Source organism: Chiloscyllium plagiosum, chromosome 4, assembly GCF_004010195.1.
Source record: "Chiloscyllium plagiosum isolate BGI_BamShark_2017 chromosome 4, ASM401019v2, whole genome shotgun sequence".
NCBI lineage: Eukaryota > Metazoa > Chordata > Chondrichthyes > Orectolobiformes > Hemiscylliidae > Chiloscyllium > Chiloscyllium plagiosum.
In genome coordinates this window covers 90120766-90135068 of record NC_057713.1, presented here as the reverse complement: position 1 = coordinate 90135068, position 14303 = coordinate 90120766, and the positions used below count along the sequence as shown (strand labels likewise).

The 14303-nt window shown below is 39.2% G+C and overlaps 1 protein-coding gene across 4 annotated transcripts in view; it reads left to right on the top strand.

Annotated features, from left to right (window-relative positions):
* slc35b3 (solute carrier family 35 member B3) overlaps positions 1-14303 on the top strand; it is a 45992-nt gene that overhangs the window by 5891 nt on the left and 25798 nt on the right. For 3 of the 4 annotated variants that reach the window (XM_043688590.1, XM_043688593.1, XM_043688592.1), the window contains exons 4-5: positions 7316-7470; positions 12410-12517. In XM_043688590.1, the coding sequence (XP_043544525.1) occupies positions 7316-7470; positions 12410-12517 (263 nt within the window). The remainder of the gene's footprint in view (positions 1-7315; positions 7471-12409; positions 12518-14303) is intronic. The other variant, XM_043688591.1, reaches the window with a different exon arrangement.

Sequence of the window (14303 nt, the reverse complement as noted above, 5' to 3'; positions counted from 1 at the left end):
GGTGAATTTGTGGCGGATATGGAAGGATCCCTTGGGGCCTCGGAGAGAAGTAAAGGGGGAGGTGTGGGCGCAAGTTTTGCATTTCTTGCGGTTGCAGGGGAAGGTGCCGGGAGTGGAGGTTGGGTTGGTGGCGGGTGTGGACCTGAAGAGGGAGTCACGAGTGGTCTTTTTGGAACGCTGATAGAGGAGGGAAATATATCCCTGGTGGTGGGGTCCGTTTGGAGGTGGCGGAAATGACGACGGATGAAACGATGTATATGGAGGTTGGTGGGGTGGTAGGTGAGGACCAGGGGGTTCTGTCCTGGTGGCGATTGGAGGGGCGGGGCTCAAGGGCGGAGGAGCGGGAAGTGGAGGAGATGTGGTGGAGAGCATCGTTGATCACGTCTAGGGGGGAAATTGCGGTCTTTGAAGAAGGAGACCATCTGGGTTGTACGGTATTGGAACTGGTCCTATGGACCAAATGCAGACAAGTGGGACTAGTTTAATTGTGCAAACTGGGTGGCATGGGGAAGTTGGGCCAAAGGGCCTATTTACATGTTGTAGATTTCTTGACTCTATGTGGCACAGAAGTAGGGTATTTTGTCCAGATGTATGTGCTGACTATATGTTACACTGCCTAATCAGTCTCTTTTTCCTGCTTCCTACCTACTGCTTACAGTCCTTTCTTTGTAAGGTTTCTATTGAATCTGCTTCCATTACCAGTTGAGTATTATTTTTCAAATTATGGCAGTAAGTGGTTGTGAGCTGAAACATTTTGGTAGGTAGAATAAGTACAGACAACATTAATTACACAGTTCTAAGTGACATGTAGGAGCAGAGGCGCCTAGCCATCCTTGCACAAATCATCGAAGGTAACAGGACAGGTTAAGAAACAGTTATTAAAGTTTGTAATTCGTAGTGTTGTAAACATCAAAATAGGATACAAAAGCAAGAATGTTATAGTGAACCTTTTAAACATTCATTGAGCCTCAGCTGGAGCATTGTATTCTATATTGGTGTCAATGCTAAAAGATGGATGTAAAAGCTTAGGAGATAATGTAAAAAAGGTAATGGTAAAAACTTGGTGGCTCATGTGGAAAGGTTGGAGAAGCTGGAGCAGTTATCCTTAATGACAAAGGCTGCGAGAAGCTTTGATTGCAAATGTTCAAAGTCATCTGAAGTCTGGATAAAGTAGGTCGATAGGAATTGCCAATTGACAAGTGTTGAACCAAGGCCAAATCCGTTTAAAATCAATAGCACAAGAACAAAGGGAACACGGGAGAAAATCTTATTTGCACCGTGAATGGTCAGTATAGAATGTGCTGCATCGCTGGCGATCAGTGACTGGTGGTCACTGGCCTCAAGGATCAGTGTTGGGACCACAATTGTTCATAGATGATTTGAAGTTGGGGACCACGTGTAATGTGTCAAAGTTTGTGGATAACACTAAGATGAGTGGTAGAACAAAGTATGCAGAGGACTGTGAAACTTTGCAAAGGAACATAGTCTACTTGAGTGGGCAAAGGTCTGGCAGATAGAATACAGTGTTAATAAATGTGAAGTCATCCATTTTGGTAGGAATAACTAAAAAAAAAACCTATTATTTGAATGGTAAGAAATGCAGCATGTTGATGTGCAGAAGGACCTTTGCAACATTGCAGATGCAACGGGTAATTAAGAAGGCAAGTGGAATTTTGTCCTTCATTGCTAAAGGATTGAGTTTAAAAGCAGGGAGGTTATATTGCAGCTGTATAGAGTGCTGCTGAGGCCACACCTGGAGTACTGCATGCAGTTTTGATCACCTTACTTGAAAAAGGATATACTGGCACTAGAGGGGTTTCACGAGGTTGATTCTGGAGTTGGGGGGACTGGCTCATGAGGAGTGACTGAGTAGACTGGGATTATATTCACTAGAATTTAGAAAAATGATTGGGTAGTCTTACAGAAACATGAAATTATGAAGGGAATAGATAGGATAGAAGTAGACAGGATGTTTTCCCCCAGCAAGTCAAACTATTACAAGAGGACATAGCTTCCTGTTAGTGGGAGCAGATTTAGGACCGAAATGAGAAGGAACTTCTTCACCCAGAGGGTTATGAATTGATGGAATTCACTGCCCAGTGAAGTAGTTGAGGCTTCCTCAGTAAATGTTTTTAAAGTTAAGATTTTTTTGAACAGTAAAGGAATTAAGGGTTATGGTAAGAAGGCTGGTAAGTGGAGCTGAGGCCACAAAAAGATCAGCCATGATCTTATTGAATGGCGGTGCAGGTTCAAATGGCTAGATGGCCTACACCTGCTCCTAGTTCTTTTGGTTCTTATTTCCATTGATACTCGTGGCAAATTACCCCTTTTTCTTCAGTCCTTCCTTTCCACTGGTGTATATACTTTTGCTGAGCACTTTGAAAAGTTGCTTTGATAGTCCTCCACTGTTCACCAATTGTCCTGCCATAAAGTCTTTGCATCCAGTATACTTTAACCAACTCCCTCATCCTATTGGATCCAATCCTGGTATTGGAGTTTCTCTTCACACTTTGCATTTATGCTCTGAATTCAATCATACTATGATTGCTCCTTCCAAGAGGATTCCTAACTATGAGATCATTAATTATTCCTGTCTCATTATACAGTGGGTGGCACAGTGGCACAGTGGTTAGCACTGCTGCCTCACAGCACCAGAGACCTGGGTGCAATTCCCGCCTCAGACGACTGACTGTGTGGAGTTTGCACATTCTCCCCGTATCTGCATGGGTTTCCTCCCGCAGTCCAAAAATGTGCAGGTTAGGTGAATTGGCTATGCTAAATTGCCTGTAGTGTTAGGGGCAGGGGTAAATGTAGGGGAATAGATCTGGGTGGGTTGCCCTTCGGCGGGTCGGTGTGGACTTGTTGGGCCGAAGGGCCTGTTTCCACACAGTAAATAATCTAATCTACATAGGACCAGATCTAGAATAGCTTGCTCCCTCGTCAGTTACATTATGTACTGTTCAAGAAAGCTATCGTGGATACATTCAATGAACTACTCAAGGCTATGTGACCTGGTTCAACCAATCGACATGTAGACTAAAAACCCCCATGATGATATCTGTACCATTTTTACAGGTACTGGTTATTTCTTTGCTTTTTGCCCACTCCAACGTGATATTATTATTTGATGGCCTGTAGACTATGCCTGTCAATAATGTTTTCGTATTAGAATTTTTAATTTTCACCCAAATGGATTCAACTTTATTCTCCATAGAACCTATATCATCTCTCACCACTGACCTGATGCAATCCTTAAATATCAGAGCAAGGAGCGCTGCACAATTATATCTGACAGTATCCTTAATGGATCCGATTTGTGACCATTCCAAATTTCCTATGACTTAGAAAATGTTACAAGGCAGCTAATGTGATGTTGCAGTCACGATATGCTAAATTTTTGTAGCTTTTCTTTTAACCTGTTATGCTCTAGAAATTATTGTAATTGGGCATGAAAAAGCCTTGTTGCTATGTTGGGTAGTCCAGTTCAAATGAGAAAGGAATTATACCTTCTCCAGAAAAGTATTAATTGTAGCAGATTTGGTTTGTATGTGTGTAATCTTCAATGAATTTCATGGAATTAATAAGAATTCAACAAAAAAAATTAGGGTATACAGGAAACTGAGGTAGTTGTGTTGTGTGAAGGGCCTGTGCCCGAAACGTCGAATCTCCTGTTCCCTGGATGCTGCCTGACCTGCTGTGCTGTTCCAGCAATAAAGTTTCAACTTTGATCTCCAGCATCTGCAGACCTCACTTTCTCCTGTTGTGTATCCAGTTGAGATATTGTCATTGAGGCGGTCCAATAACTCTGTTTTTTGGAAGATTGCATACTTACCAATATGCAAATGAACTTAACATAAAATCAAGCAAAATAAACACCTAAAACTAGCACAATTTGAGGACTTGTTGGTTGATTTATTTTTGAATTGTTATGAATGCTAAGATTGCTGTAAAGGCAATTTATTTGGTTTCATCATTTAGTTCTTTTTACTAAAAGCAAATTAATGAAGACACTGGAGATCTGAAATAAAAAGTGCTGGAAAAACAGTGCCAGTCTGGTAGCACCTGTTGAGACAGGATCAAAATTAAAGTTTCAAGTTCATTATGATACAATTTGGTAGAAGAAACAGGAAGGCAATACAAGCTCAGTGGTTCACCTTTTGAGGGGAGTATAGGAGGAGAGGAACTTCTGAGTTCACATGCATAATTCTCTGAAGATGGCCAAACAAGATGAAACAGTTGCTAAAATTGAATCCTAGGGTTATAAAGAGGGGCATAGAGTATAAAAGGAATGAAGTGATGTTGCACCTCTACAAATCATTGGTCAAACCACTTTTGGAGTACAGAGGAACCTAGATTATCCGAACGACACTGGGCAGGGCGGGGGGAGTATTTTATTTGGATAATCGAATGCCAGATAACGGTTTAGTGGAGCAACAGGACCTTGCGATTTTGTTCAGATAATCCGAAATTTGGGTAATCATAGGCTGGATAATCAAGGTTCCTCTGTATTGTGTTCAGTTTCAGGCACGTTATTCATGGAAGAATATTGAAAGGGTGATTTTCTAGAATAATACTAAGAATGAAGGATTTTAGATACAAGGAGAGATCAGAGAAATTGGGCTTATTCTCTTTGAAGCAGAGAAGATAAACAGCTGACCTGAGGTGGTACAAATTATGAACAATTTTGACAGTAAATAAAGTATGTTAGTAACTAGGGGTCACAATTTCAAGATTGTCAGCAAGACAGCTAAGAGTGAAATGAGGAGAAACGTCTTTACTCAGAGTTGTTAGGAGTCAGAAATAACTGACCGAGAGAGTGGTGGACATAGATTCCATATGAGGTTTCAAAAGAGAGCTGGATATATATTTGAAAGTGATGAACACTAGAGGGCTACAGATATAGGGCTGCAGAATGTGACAGGCTAGGTAGATCTTTTGGGAACTGAAAAACCCTATAGATCAAACAACTTCTTTTGTACTGTAAGATTCTATATTAACTGCTGTTCAGAATCCTGTAATTGTTGATTTTGTTTATAATCAATCTAAACGTTCTCTGAAGCTGTTTCTAGTACATTGTTTGTGCATCCAAAGCATTGTTAAAGTGATTTTTAGTTGATTTAATAAAAGCCAGCACCGTTTATTGCTTTGTAGTTGTTAATTTCCTGTGGCTACATGTTTTTGGCATAACAATGAAAATCAGCACTGGAATCTCCATTATTACCTATAATCTATATAAATGACTTGAATGAAGGGACCACAACCACAAGGTGTTGCACAAAGTAAAGGTTTATAGGGTTGGAGATAATATATTAGCATAGATAAGGCATTGGTTTATGGGCACCCATACTCTAGCCCTTGCCTGGGTGAAAGCAATCACAAATTTAAATTTGTAGCATCCATTTTTAGTAGCTTAACTTCCTGGTCTTTATCTTCAAAAACTGAAAGTAAACCCAATAACAAATTTATCTTGTTGAAGTTTTGTAAATATTGACACTCTGAGACTAGCCCTCGATGTAAAAGTGATCAGGGATTTTTTTTTGTATATTATAAGCCAGTCTTCTTCCCCTTCTGAAGATATTGCTGGGAAGCTGTTACACACTTATTTATTTAAGGTTCTTTGGTCAAATTATGATGCATGTGTGTGAACATTGATTATCAGTATCAACAAGCTGTTTGACCATAAGAAGCGCAACAACAAAATCCAATTCTGTCTTTCCTGGCATATAGACTGCTAGTACTGAGTAAGTGGCTTATGATCCAAAGCCAAACCACAGCACCCTATAAATCTTTATTTTGTGCAAAAATCTTCATCCAAACCCAATTAATAATTGAATGTTCAGCATTGATCTTTGCCTCACCCCAATAGCACTAGCCTGACTACAATTTTTCAGAGCTTAGTTGCGTGGTATGGTAGGAGTCTAGGTACAGTTTATACCTCCATCTAGAAAAAAAGATATACTGTTAAGTTTTTTTTTCCTAAGGTCCTTACACACTTGATGCAACTGCAACACACCAACTTCTGTGAACAGCAACCAAATTTTATTAAGCTTTGGAGAAACCCTGAACACTCCTCGCCATGCTTGCGAGGCATGTCCAGGGAAGCTCCCCGAACAAAGGAACCAGGCCTTCCTTTATACAAAATCTTTACATCACAATTAGTAATGTCGCTCAAAACACCCCGCCAGTCACTCCCTCACAGTCACATACCACTCAAGATACAATGCAGTGACCACGACACCTCCAGAAACAATGTAATGCTTATTCCCTTAATGGCCAGATCTGATGTGAATTGTATATTTTTAAACTACAGGGAGTAGTCAGAATTCCAACTATAATGTTTTTATTGATTTTTGAATAGGTGATGACAATGTAAATCATTCCTGAATGGCAAGGGGACGGAATGTAAACCCCTCACATTTCATCTATAAGACAAAGACACATCACCCTACCCTCAGGGCATTCAATTTGTTGCAGTTCAGCAAAGCAAATTAACTCTTAATATCACACACTTTCTTGAAGGGAACTATTATCAAAAGTTCACTATCAAACTTGGGATGGGTGAGATGTCCTCTGAGGAGAAAGAGTAGAATGCACCACTGCTTTCTTGTGTTTAGAAAAATGAGAGGTGATCTCATTGAGACTAGTATGGTTCTATGAAGGATTGAAAACTTAACTTTCAAGAGGTTTGTTTCCTCCAGCTGGAGAATCTTGAACTGACTGAATTGTCCAAGGATAAGGGATTGGTGGCCATTTCTGAGAAAGGTGAAAGGATGTTTATTAGCTTGAGTTGTGAATCTTTGGAATTCTGTATCACTGAGACCTCTGGATGTTTGTTCAGGTTGCAATCATCAAGTCTTTGGATTCTAAAATCAAGGAGATCAGGCAGTAAAGTATTGAGGTTGAATATCAGTTGTGGTCTTACCAAATACTGAAGAAGGCTTGAGTGACTATGTGGCCAACTGCTCCTGTTCTTTCTGAGCTTGTGCTGTGCTCTGGGCATTAAATCTACAATCTACAATCTTACAAGAGTGGCATTCAAACTGATGGGTCAAATGTTTCTTCAGTGGTGTAAATTGTGCTCACTCATTTTTATTTTATGAATGCAAATCCTTGCAAGACCCAGCAAAATCATGTAGTCTTTAGAACATAATGTCAATTTTTTAAAAAAAATTCATTATTTGATTATATTTTGAGTAGTACCCTCATACAATTTTATTGGTACAGCCAGTAAAGGGTTTAATGAGGTCCATTTTTGTTTCAAATCTTAAACATCCACAGTTCTTTGTTTCATTTAACTTTTTGTCTTGTTTTGCAGAATCCCCTGGAAAACTTATATGCTTATAGCGTTTCTTACAGTGGCCACTATGGGCTTGTCAAACACCTCACTTGGTTATCTGAATTATCCAACTCAAGTAATCTTCAAATGCTGCAAGCTGATTCCTGTTATGATAGGAGGAGTCTTCATTCAAGGTACATATTAGAGTTTTAAAACCCTGCATTTTAGAAACTGCAACATTGTAATGTTACCTGACAGAAGTTTTACCAAATAAAGCTACATGAGATTTGTATTCCATGCCATTGGTGAATGATTATTTTTAAGAACAATTATACATGTCTTGTCTTATATGTCTGAGAGTAGCATTGCGATACATAATCTAAATCTAGATTTAAAAAAAAACATGATTTATCCACAAATTTCCATTATTCAGCAATAAATGTGGTGGCAGTTAAGAGGCTGCCTCTTGAATGTTTCGTTATTGCATTAAACGTTTAATGGGGATTAATATATCATCATTTAAATGTAAATAACCATCTACATCACATAAGATGCATTAAAAAAGCTCAAATTGTTCTTGTAAACATGAGTACTTAAAATTGCACTTCAATAAAGCAGGTTGATTTTCTATGTGGAGGAACATTAAAAACTGAGCAATTACACACTGACCTTCAAATACTCTGATCATCAGTGTAGGTGCATGTCTGCTTAATCCAAATAATTGTTATTTTATGCTAACTAACGTGTTCATAGAAAACAAGTGCATAACCATATTCCCTCCTGTTTCCAGTTTCTCATTTCAAGTTGACAAACATTTTTTTAAAAATTGAAATTCCAGTTATTTTTATTCCCCCAGTCTGTCAGCTAAAGAGATTACATAAGTTGAATGATATTGATTATAGACTTTATTTTTAAGCCATCTTGCCGTGTGAGGAAACAAACACTAACTTGCAAGTCCAATTGGTCCAGCTTTGTAGATACTGTTACTTTTTTCCCCAGGTAATGTCAGGGATTGTGTATAAGTTAATTAGAAATAGAAAATCTCAAGTCACCCAAGACCATTGGTGTATCTATTCTGTTTTTGTACTCTCCAACCAATTGCAAAATGTAACCATTGATTTTCACAAAACCTGTTTAATTTTTACGAAGCTGTTTGACCCTACAAGTTTCTGCAATAAGTGCATCCAAAAACTGCCTTCCCTTCAGTGAAGGAATGCTTTGTTGCATTCTGAGACTTTACGAATTAGTAGAGTCATAGTGATCCACATCAAAGAAAAAGGCCCATTGCATCCATGACAGTCAAAAAGAGCCAACCTAACTAATCAACTCTCATTTTCCAGCACTTTGGCCCATAGCTTTATATAACTTGGTATTGCAAGTAATCATCTAAATACTTAAGTTATGAGAGTTTCTGCCTCCACTCTTTCTGGCAGTTCTAGATTCCCACCACTCTCTTGGTGAAAAATCTTATAGTCAAATTTCCTCCATTAACCTTCTGAGTCTTACCTTTAAATCATTACCCCAAGTTATTGATCCCTCCATCAGGGGAAGATTTTCTTCCTGCCTTCCCCATCTATTTCCTCATAACTTTATACATCTTAATCATGTCCCCTTTCAATCTCTTCTGCTGGTATGGAAAACAGCCTCTCTTCATAAGTGGTGTTAGCTTGTTTTATTATCCTGTATTTAATCAAGTGTTTTTGACTGCTTGATATCCCACAAACTTTCATAATTAAAGAAATATCACATTTATAAAGTACGTATTCATGTGTTAAAATGTTCACCAGAAACACAACAAAAATGGATACTGAGCCTGTTCACAGATCAGAGCTTTTACATTTGTTTAAACCAAGCTTTAGGCTAAAGATTTTTAATGCAAGATTTGAAGATGGAGAAAAGTAAGGAAGCAGAGGGTTAAAGTTCAGAATTGGGCATGGTTATGGGGCAGAAGTAGGTTGCTGAGTTAAGGATTGCATAACAAAAGAACTCTTTTTTTTTGGAAAAAAAAAGGTTAATTACTTTTTTACAGTAAGTTGTTGGCCAAATGTGGAGCTGGTATACTTAAGTGTGCACAAGACAAAAATTTCTGATTTAGTATGTGATCTATCTACTAGAGAATGTGCAAAACTTGACTTACTCTTGAAGTAAGGCTGGACAGGTGACTGATGTGTCAGTGGGGGAGCACTTTGGGGCCAGCGACCACAATTCTATTAGATTTAAAATAACGATGAAAAAGGATAGACCAGATCTAAAAGTTGAAGTTCTAAATTGGAGAAAGACAAATTTTGACAGTATTAGGCAGGAACTTTTGAAAGCTGATTGGGGGCAGATGTTTGCAGGTAAAGGGACGGCTGGAAAATGGGGAGCCTTCAGAAATGAGATAACGAGAATCCAGAGAAAGTATATTCCAGTTAGGGTGAAAGGAAAGGCTGGTAGGTATAGGGAATGCTGGATGACTAAAGAAATTGAGAGTTTGGTTAAGAAAAAGAAGGAAGCATATGTAAATTATAGACAGGATAGATCGAGTGAATCCTTAGAGTATAAAGGAGGTAGGAGTATACTTAAGAGGAAATCAGAAGGGCAAAAAGGGGACATGAGGTAGCTTTGGCACATGAATTAAGGAGAATCCAAAGAGTTTTTACAAATGCATTAAGGACAAAAGGGTAACTAGGGAGAGAATAGGGCCCAACCGAGATCAGCAAGGTGGCCTTTGTGTGGAGCCACAGAAAATGGGGGAGATACTAAATGGTATTTTGCGCCAGGATTTACTGTGGAAAAGGTTATGGAAGATATAGACTGTAGGGAAATAGATGGTGACATCTTGCAAAATGTCCATATTACAGAGGAGGAAGTGCAGGACATCTTGAAACGCGTAAAAATTAACAAATCCCCAGGATCTGATTAGGTGAACCCTAGAACTCTGTGGGAAGCTAGAGAAGTGATTGCTGGGCCTGTTGCTGAGATATTTGTATCATCGATAGTCACAGGTGAGGTGCCAGAAGACTGGAGGTTGGCTAACGTGGTGCCACTGTTTAAGAAGGGTGGTAAGGACAAGCCAGGGAACTATAGACCAGTGAGCCTGACCTCGGTGGTGGGCAACTTGTTGGAGGGAATCCTGAGGGACAGGATGTATATGTATTTGGAAAGGCATGGACTGATTAGGGATAATCAACATGGCTTTGTGTGTGGGAAATCGTGTCTCTCAAATTTGATTGAGTTTTTTGAGGAAGTAACAGAGGATGAGGGCAGAGCAGTAGATGTGATCTATATGGACTTCAGTAAGACATTCGACAGGGTTCCCCATGGAAGACCTGATTAGCAAGGTTAGATCTCACGGAATATCGGGAGAACTAGCCATTTGGATACAGAACTGGCTCAAAGATAGAAGACAGAGGGTGAAGAGTTGCTTTCCAGACTGGAGGCCTGTGACCAGTGGAGTGCCACAAGGATCGGTGCTGGGTCCTCTACTTTTTATCATTTGCATAAATGACTTGGATGCGAGCATAAGAGGTACAGTTAGTAAGTTTGCAGATGACACCCAAAATTGGAGGTGTAGTGGATAGTGAAGAGGATTACCTCCGATTACAACAACATCTTGACCAGATGGGCCAATGGGCAGGGAAGTGGCAGATGGAGTTTAATTCAGATAAATGCGAAGTGCTGCATTTTGGGAAAGCAAATCTTAGCAGGATGTATACACCTTAATGGTAAGGTCCTAGGGAGTGTTGCTGAACAAAGAGACCTTGGAGTGCAGGTTTATAGCTCCTTGAAAGTGGAGTCGCAGGCAGATAGGATAATGAAAAAGCCATTTAGTATGCTTTCCTTTATCATTCAAGAGTATTGAGTACAGGAATTGGGAGGTCATGTTGCAGCTGTACAGGACATTGGTTAGGCCACTGTTGGAACTTTGCATGCAATTCTGGTCTCCTTCCTATCGGAAAGATGTTTTGAAACTTGAAAGGGTTCAGAAAAGTTGCCAGGATTGGAGGACTTGAGCTATAAGGAGAGGCTGAACAGGCTGGGGCTGTTTTCCCTGGAACATCGGAGCCTAAGGGTGACCATATAGAGGTTTACAAAATTGAGGGGCATGGATTAGGTAAATAGGCAAAGTCTTTTCCCTGGGGTCGGGGAGTCCAGAACTAGAGGGCATAGGTTTAGAGTGAGAGGGGAAAGATATAAAAGAGACCTACAAGGCAACATTTTCTCACACAAGGTGGTACATGTGTGGAATGAGCTGCCAGAGAAAGTGGTGGAGGCTGGTACAATTGCGACATTTAAGAGGCATTTAGATGGGTATATGAATAGGAAAGGTTTGGAGGGATATGGGCCGGGTGCTGGCAGGTGGGACTAGATTGGGTTGGGACATCTGGTCGGCATGAATGAGTTGTACCGAAAGGTCTGTTTTCATGCTGTACATCTCTATGACTCAATGACTCTAAGGATTTATTGTTAAGTAGAACTTGCTGCAGAATAGAATACAGGCTTTAGAGTTGTAGATGAATTAAGTTTATGAAAGGTGGGAGATTAGAAAGGCTGACCAGAAGAACTTAAGTAGATAACCTTTGTAATTGGACGTTTATCGTGTCGACATTCTGCTAGTGTTCACACAGATCCAAAGTTGCTTGTTCAATTTAGGATAAAAACAATGCGTTAACTTTTTTTTTTATCAATTTATTTAATACAATTTACAATCAATGAAGTATGAGGAAGTATAGTCACTGTGTAGTATGTACAAAAAGGTCCTGCAAACAACAATGAGATGCATTAACTTAATTGATGCTGTTGGTTTTTCAATTTAAATTTTGGCCAGAAAGGATTTATTAATTCTTCCAGGGATCATTTTGTACTGATGCATATTCTGTTTTAGCTTGACGTCAATTTTATTCCTAGCCCTTAAAGGTTGGGTAGGAAAAGTAGATACAGTGACCCGTAAGTGAAAATTGTTGCATTTTCATTGTCATTTAATTAAATGTTTGTAGAATAATTTGTGGAACAAAGCCTCAATGTCTCTTAAAAATATTTGGCCTGTTTTAGCTTGCATTCCCAGATCTTGCTGGTTAGAAAGCCTTTCAAAAGTAAAATTGTTAAGATACATTCACACTCATCATTTGTTAATCTGTTTCCTCCTAACAGGGAAACGTTATAATATTATAGATGTGTCAGCTGCACTTTGTATGAGTCTGGGTCTGATTTGGTTCACTTTGGCTGATAGCAAAGTGGCACCTAATTTCAATCTGACAGGTGAGGCATGTGATTTCAGTTGATTCAAAACCTTTGCCAAGTATTTGCACATTGGTCATTTTTATGCTGTTTATATTTGTTTTCTTTCTTTCAGGTAAATGTATAATAGGGTTTGATTATCTAACAGGTCAGAAGCTGTGTATTTTGGTACTCGAACCTAATTTGTGGCGTTTGCAAGTAAACTCTCATCTGCTTAATTTAGTAATAAATGCAGAATACCTTGAATTGTTTTGTTACTGTCAAATTCTTATGTCCATTGATTAGTGACGTTTTTGAGCATCCAGTTTTAAAATATAGAATCAGGATTACAGAGTTACAATCACATTTCTACTTTTAGTGGATCACTTAAAGGAAGGAAATGCTCAAAAATGTATAACATGAACAAAGTCAGAGTACAACTACATGTTTGAGTAGAAATCTTTGAGGAGAAAGTGAGGTCTGCAGATGCTGGAGATCAGAGCTGAAAATGTGTTGCTGGAAAAGCACAGCAGGTCAGGCAGCATCCAGGGAACAGGGAATCGACGTTTCCTGAAGAAGGGCTTATGTCCGAAACGTCGATTCTCCTGTTCCCTGGATGCTGCCTGACCTGCTGCGCTTTTCCAGCAACACATTTTCAGCTACATGTTTGAGTAGTTAACTTCTAAAAGGTTTGACTTTTAAAAGTGCGCAAGTGCACTTTTTTTAAAAACAGGAAAGCAAACCTATTCAATATTAGCTGTAAAGTTTCTTAAAATTTGAGCATTATTTGTATAAACTGTTTTGATATACTCAGTATTAAGTTTCGAGTGGTGAATACACATGAGGTCAACTGCCTGAGGGTTGATAAAGTGGCTGACAGTTACTTCAGAGACCAAATTTACTTTTCTAACGTATATTTGCTACAAAATAAAGCAGGAGTGCGTGCATTTTCACTGACCAGCAGTTTCTTTGGAGGAGTAAAATGCCTTGGCAGCTGTATAATTGTGAGGAAATCTGATTTGCTCTGGACAGTTTTGCCTTGAGAAGCAAAATTCTGCCATCTGAGTATAGTGGTCTACAACATTATGAAGTAAAACTAGCCTTTTTAGACAGTCAGTTAAAGCAGTCAAAGCTAGAATGAACTGATGGGGTGAGGAGCTACAGTCAAGTTGTGTTCAGGGGCCTTTCTAAGCATTGGTCTCCATGCCTCCTGTGAAGTATCTGTTGTTGCCTTTTAATGAACAGCCACCCTCTCCTATTCCAACATTTCTCTGGGAATTCGCCCAGAGGATCCATTGGTTTTTAACCTTGTCAACTTTATGACATCTTGCTCATGCTATTTACTGCTGTCTATTTGAATTCTGCCAATGTTTTTGCAAAAGCTACCTTTCTTACCGTTTCCTTCCAGAATGTCCATTGACTTATGCATAGTTTTTGCCTTTACTTTAATTTCAGCAATACCATTCAGATCATGGCTTTGTCCTGTGCAGGTATTTGGCTCATGGGTGCCATACCCTGCTCCTTGTTTCTGTCTCTGCTATACTTTCCAGCTGTCTTGCCCAGGGAATGGTAACCTTTATTACTAAATCCGTTGCATTCTCCCAAATCTTCTGATGCTTCTTAATTTTATAAGCACCTTATCTTAACTCCAATCCCATCCCTGTGACAGATCAAAATTCTTGCCAAGATATGCTCCTTTCTCTTCTATTTTATCTCTGTATTGAGTAACTCCTCAGCCATGGTGATTTAAACCTCCACCTCAACTTTGTTTGCACGTTCTTCAAATTTGTTTTGTTCTCCTCAGACTGCTCATTTTATATGAATTCTC